Source organism: Ochlerotatus camptorhynchus, unplaced genomic scaffold (genome assembly GCF_037179485.1).
Source record: "Ochlerotatus camptorhynchus isolate MF236.1 unplaced genomic scaffold, CSIRO-AGI_Acam_v1.1 ptg000073l, whole genome shotgun sequence".
Lineage (NCBI taxonomy): Eukaryota > Metazoa > Arthropoda > Insecta > Diptera > Culicidae > Ochlerotatus > Ochlerotatus camptorhynchus.
The window spans coordinates 713,949-720,524 of NW_027040563.1; the positions used below are offsets into that span (position 1 = coordinate 713,949).

Genomic DNA, 6,576 nt, shown 5'->3' on the forward strand with positions numbered 1-6,576 from the left:
ATAATTTTTGCAATGAAAAATAATTTATATGTTTTGAAAATAATTAAAATATAAAATTTGGTCAGTAATTAAATTATTTAATTAAACTAAGACTTTATTTAAAGTAATGAATGCAGTCTTGGCAAGATTTTAAATATTTGGTCAGCAGGCTGCGTAGTATTGAAAGACTAGTGCGTGCCCTCGGAGAATATAGTAAATTACTATTTTTAATTTCATTTAACACGTGGAAGTTTTTGCACAGGATACTTGATTAGGTGAGTGATTTTGATTTAATAGCTTATAATATTCGTTTTATTGGTATTAAATGAACGATTTAAAAAAACGAAAAATTAACATATGAAACTAAACGATTACATGGTCGGAGTGTAAAAACACGTGAGTACGGAAAGTACTTAATTCAGATATCCCAAAACTCATCCGAGAGGGATCCCAAACAGCAAATTGAGCCATGCGTTTTGCATTGAGCCGATTTAGATTTTGTGTGGTTTCCCTTAGCTCAGTCGGTAAAGGCGCAGCTACAAAGCAAGACCATGCTGGAGGTGGCTGGGTTCAATTCCCGGCCCGGTCTAGGAATTTTTCGGGTTGGAAAATGCAAAAATGGTAGCAGGCATCGAAAGCTCTCAATTAAAAACTGTGGAAGTGTATCTAGAACACTAAGTTGAGAGCACGCAATAAGCTAATATGCCATAAGCAATAAGCTTGAAATGCGAAGAAGAAGAAGAAGTGGTTTCACCAGTTTAGGACAATAGCCTCTCTGAATTGCAAATGCAAATGCACGGAATTTTTTAAATCCACTGCGAACAGTGAAGTGAAAGCTCACTGAAGAGTAGGCTGAAAATTCACATAAAAGTAGTCACAAGTTACACTGAAAAATGAGTGCAAATATCACTACAAAGAGGTCGCATAATCAGCATAAGTGATCCCGAAAATTGTTGCAAAACTTAGTCCACTAAATCCACTAAAAAGTTAAATTCAAGTCTACAAAAAAGCTGTCTCAAATATCTTTGAAAAAAGAATTCATAGGCTGCTGAAAATTAATCGCAACATCTTTTAAAAAGTGAACTCGAAGCTTACCCGGATGAAACCTCGAAGGAAACCCGAATGAAACGTTATCTCAATGATTGCTGGAAAATAGTCTCAAATATACTGGAAAAAATTAACTCAATGCTCAGTAAAGGGCACTCTCAAAAAAACTGAAAAAATAAATCTAAAACCACTGAAAAATAAGCTCAAAGATCACTGGAAAGCGTAATCGAGATTTCTAAAAAGCTTTAAACTTCACTTTAAAACAAACTCCTAAGTCCACTTACAAGTTGTCTCGAAAACCACTGCAAATTGACTGAAAGATCACTTAAATACAGGTTTAAAAATTCACTGTAAAATGAGGATTGCTCAACAGTTTACTAAAAACTTCAGATTATCGGTCATGCTTTCCTAGCAGGGTACGATAATCATCACTTTTAATCATTTTTAAGGGATAAGGTATTGAAAATGTGACATTTCCCACAGCATTTATTCTAGTGAACTCAAAAATCACTGAAGAGTGGGCTGAAAATTCACATAAAAGTAGTCACAAGATACACTGAAAAATGAGTGCAAATATCACTACAAAGAGGCCGCATAACCAGCTAGGTGATCGTGAAAATTGTTGCAAAACTTAGTCAAAATCGTCTAAAAAACAAAATCCAAGTCTACAAAAAAGCTGTCTCAAATATCTTTGAAAAAAGAACTCATCGAAAGATTATCCCAACGATTGTGTACTGGAAAATGCTTTCAAGATACACAGAAAGGTGATCTCAAAATTCTTTAACAAGATGTCTAAAAACACTGAGAAATGGAATAAAAATCACTGAAAAGTCATCTCAAAACCTGCCGAAAAGTGATCCAAAAAATTACCAGCAAATGTCCAGAATTCAATCTGAATCTGAGGAATGATAAGCTACAATTTTGATTCTTAAGGTTCAAACAAAAGCAGCTTTTTCGTTCAATTCTGCCAGCGAAAATGTATTCACTATGTTCTGGTAGGCCAGTAGAATGCAATGAATAGATTTTCATAAACGTAATTTTGGTTTCAAACGAAAAAACTGCTTTTGATTTTTTGATGATGATTGAAAAATCAATGACGGTTGTTTCAACCTTAAAGCAAGTCTTACCTTAAACATAGTTCCTGATTCCTGATTGGTTTCTCTCATAATTCAAGGTAACACAGCTGCAAACTTTGCAGCAAAAATAGTGCGAAATCGGTTTGTAACGCTGTGGTTATCAAAAGAGAAGCTCGATTTAGGAATCGATCAAAATTACTTGCATCCTTAATTTGCTTCTTATTCTCTTGATCGACTTTCTCTCATGATAACCACAAACCGATTTCACGCTATTTTTTAATATAGCAGGAATAAGGGCGTAACTACTTTTGTACACAATGACTTCTTTCGATCATTTCCAGAAAGTGAAGACTCGCCTACGCAAACCAGCATCACCGAAGCCTATGTTGGTTTGCGTGGGCGAGTTCTGAATTCCAAGAAATCATCGAGAGAAGTCATTGTTTACAAATGCAGTTACACCCTTATTCCGGCTCTATCAAGATTTATGCTACGTAGTTGGATAAAGTGAGTTATTATCTGGCATGCAGTACAGCAAACGTATAAAGGAATATGTTTGCAGTCATAGATCACTTGCATGAAACCTCTTCAATTAAGATCTATGAATGTGATCAAAGCTCAGCTGAGAGCAGATGTTATGTTCCAGTAGGAACGTAATAATAAAAAAAAAAAAACAGATTTATCATCCGGAGGAACTTTGGAAAACCCTGCCTACTTTAATATGCTGCAGGAGGAAGTTGGTGGTTCCAGTTGATAAACAGTGATCATGTTTTGAATGCATTGAATGATGAGAACCGATAACGATGGCAGCTTCCACATAAAAAAATCTAATGAATTACCATTAATTTACAATGATTTTCCAAATATTTGCATAGGAATTGGACTTTGACTGCTATTTTCTCAATGTCTACTTTTTCCCATATGGGACTGATGTGCGGTAATAGGCAGTTTACGTATCTAACCCATAGCGTATGAAAAGCATAACATTGTCCAATAACAATACGAAATAATCAAGCACCAAAACGGACGTGGCTGCTATCTCAAAATTGAGACAGATTCAACTTATTTTCGTCGAAACTAGTGGTACCGTAAACCGGGGGAGAATTGATCACCCGGGCTGAAATTGATCAACTTGCGTTTCGTTTCTTGCTGCCTTATATTACTTCCAGTGATCTATTTTAAGCCTAAAGTAAAGTAAAGGTACAAAGCTAAGGGATGCCCCGAATTGATCACTGAAAGTAATATAAGGCAGCAAGAAACGTATAGCAGTTTGATAAATTTTACCCCCGGGTGATCAATTTGCCCCCGGTTTACGGTACTCAAAAGCAAGTGAACTTAAATTTGAAAGTCGACGAAGAGAATCTTTAAATGTTACTAAGGACCTAATGCAATGTTCAGCTTAAACTGTGAGTTAATGGCCACGTCCGCGAAGTGAACTATCTTGTCCCCCGTAAATCTGTAGCGTAAATAAGATAATAAGATCTGAAATTTGAGCACTCACCGGTAGTGCATTCCGCTTCCGGGGGCTGACTTTTGAAATCGAGCTCGGCTCCGATTGCCGAGATTCAGGAGTGCGCATCCCTTCAGTCAGTTTCTGTAAAAAAAGAGAGAAAGTATGTTTTACAAATCTAGAGCGAATTTCTAAAAATCACCAGATTGAGGGGGAATATTATATGAATAATTTCTCGTTGATCAGGCCTGCACCTCAAGAATCGCTTAATCTATGAAAGTTTTAATTTTAGATCACTCACCTTCCGCTTCCCGGAGCTCTCATGACCTTTCGCTGGGCTGAGTGTTGGAACCGATCCCGGCTTCGATTGTCGAGGTTCAGGAGTGTGCATCAGCCCTTCGGTTGGATCCTGTATAGAAAAGAGAATGTATGTTTTACAAATCGGGAGCGATTTTTTATTCCGCCGTTAAAGCTAGGGTAGGTGTATTTATTATAGTTATTCGTTGATGAATCCTACCTCAGGAATCCTTTTATCTAACCGTGACCACACACAGTCAGACAAGTCCTACAACTGGGTCGAGTCTGATGAATTGTCTGACCGGGTGTGGGAAAGTTGTTAGACCAAGTTCCTCACACACGGTAAAAGTGGTTCAATTCTACACTCTAATTAAATGATTGATATTTTTCATGTGCGTAAAACACATAGATTGTAAGCGCAGAAGAAAATTTACATTTTATATGGAACTTATAGAAAATAAATGTGGTACTTTTAAGTAACATTATTCATTGATTTAATTTGAAGTGCACCGACATAGAAAGCAAAATAATATCCGCATAAAAATCAAAAGCAAATAATAAATAAAAAAAAAAAAAAAAACGTGATCAGCACTAAACAAAAGGCACTAATGCAAGATACCAGTTCGCATTCGCACATAGTTTTGGAGAAATTAAACCTGTCGGTTGAAATACTTGAACAGGTAATTAATAATTGCTTTATTTTGTATGCTCATGCCAACGCTTTTAATATTTATATATTGTAACTGAGAAATTTGCTTTTGGTATGGTAGATCTTGAAATAAACTCTTTTTTAATGTTACGCTAGAATTTTGTACAGCCAGCCTGCTGTTTACATTCGAACATTTTCATTACACGTTTTTACTGCTGATAGAAACTGAGGAGGAAATAAGTTTTAATTGCTGATGAAAGTGTGCAATCCTGCTAAATGGTAAGTATATAAATTCTTTTAATCGAATATCAGAAAAATTTCGAATTTCAGGCAACCAGAACGCAAAATGCATGTTTCGTTGAGTTGGTCTGATAACGAGTCGTACAGCCAGTCACCAGATAAAATACCAATCAACCGTCTGGGGATCCCGGCGATCCCGCTCTCTACCGGTCTATATGATCTCTTGCTTTCTATATATATCTAGATAGAGCTGGAATTAGGGCGTAACAGCCTTTACAAACAATGACTTCTATCGATGATGTCTAGGAACTCAAGGCTTATCCACGCAAATCAACATAACCGTCGGGTAGAAGAACTCTTCCCCTACCTGATGGTGTTGTTGATTTGCGTTGGCAAGCCTTAACATTTTAGAAATCATCAAAGGAAGTCATTGTTTATAAAACCTGTTACGCCCTAATTCCTGCTCTATCTAGATATATATATATATATATATATATATTATGCACTTTTTATGAGTGTAGATCTCTCACCTTTCGCAACCTCCGCTTCCGGCTGCTTTTGGCTCCTTTCGTTGGGTCCGCCACCTGAGCTGACTCTTGCTTCGGCTCGAATCCGTGAGAAACCGGCGGCGCCTTCCCTACATGCAACTTTTGCATCTGGCTGCTTTTGGCTCCTTTACCAACTTTCGCTGGTCCCGCCACCTGAGCTGACTCTTCCTTCGGTTCGGATCCGTGAGAAACCAGCGGCGCTTTTCCGACAAGCAATCCCTGCACACAGGAAAAAAACAAAAAGAAAATGGCGGTTAAAATCAGAACGGAATGAAAATACGGTCCCTTCAACCTTTCAAACGTATTGAAAAATACTGCTTGAAATTTGGCCAAATTCGAAGAACCCATGCGCTTTCTCACCGAGTTGCGAATAATTATTCACCTCTATTCTCGTTTTCGAACAAATCGAATCCGTCATACATTTTGTATGACGGATTCGATTCGTTCGAAAACGAGAATAGGGGTGATTGCTTAAAATCAACGATTGAAAACACAGCTTACCCGTTTTTGTAGAAAGAGGAGCTTCGCTTTCCTGCTCCGCTCCTTCCGCTCCAACTCGACCGATGTGCGCCGAGTTATTGGTGCCATTTCCGGGCAATAATAGAGCACTACTTTTTTGCACCTTTGCAAAGACGAACAACACACACCCGGCCGCCACGGCGTTCTATAACAAAATGGTGGAGGCAGTGAAGAAAAACGAAGTGCGATGCGATGATACGCGGTACACGCTAAGGACAGAATCCCAAATATGTTATTAATTTACTCAGATTTGATGTAGCGCGCACGCTAAAATTTAGATAACCAATCATAGATACACTCAATAAAAAAACACGGTGCGAACGCGAATAAAAATGTACCTTAAAATAACATAAGAACTTATTGTCGCAATGCAATTAAATCCATTGTGGCTACAATACAGTTTATTATCTAGAACAATATAAATACAATAGAACTTATTGTTCATAACAATAATTTTTATTGAGAATAGCGCTTTTACAATAAATGAGGGGGATTGTTATGCATTCTTTTCTCGAACAAAATTGGACTCATAACAATAAGGTTTATTGTTTTTGCATGGCTGAGGATTTTAAATACATACACGGATAGAAATCTCCTTATACCTTTTGGCAAATTTCCATTGCTGATTATTCATAAAATGTATAAGTCAACTAATAAGCAGACGCCTTGCAAAAAGTTAATAAAGATCATGTGTCAAATGAAATGTATAAGCTGTCACACATACCTTTTATGCATTCTAATAGGACCTATGTGGTTTGTTTTATGGAATGTATA

At 37.1% G+C, this 6,576-nt stretch overlaps 1 protein-coding gene across 1 annotated transcript; it reads right to left on the bottom strand.

Annotated features, from left to right (window-relative positions):
• Positions 1–3,447: 3,447 nt before the first annotated feature.
• LOC135697549 (uncharacterized) lies at positions 3,448–5,913 on the bottom strand. Its single transcript, XM_065217304.1, has 4 exons — positions 5,785–5,913; positions 5,266–5,502; positions 3,851–3,958; positions 3,448–3,693 (listed from the first exon to the last, which is right to left on the bottom strand). Exons 1-4 carry the CDS (start codon positions 5,869–5,871, stop codon positions 3,511–3,513), a joined length of 615 nt encoding a protein of 204 aa, XP_065073376.1. The 5' UTR covers positions 5,872–5,913; the 3' UTR covers positions 3,448–3,510.
• Between the last annotated feature and the right edge of the window lie 663 nt (positions 5,914–6,576).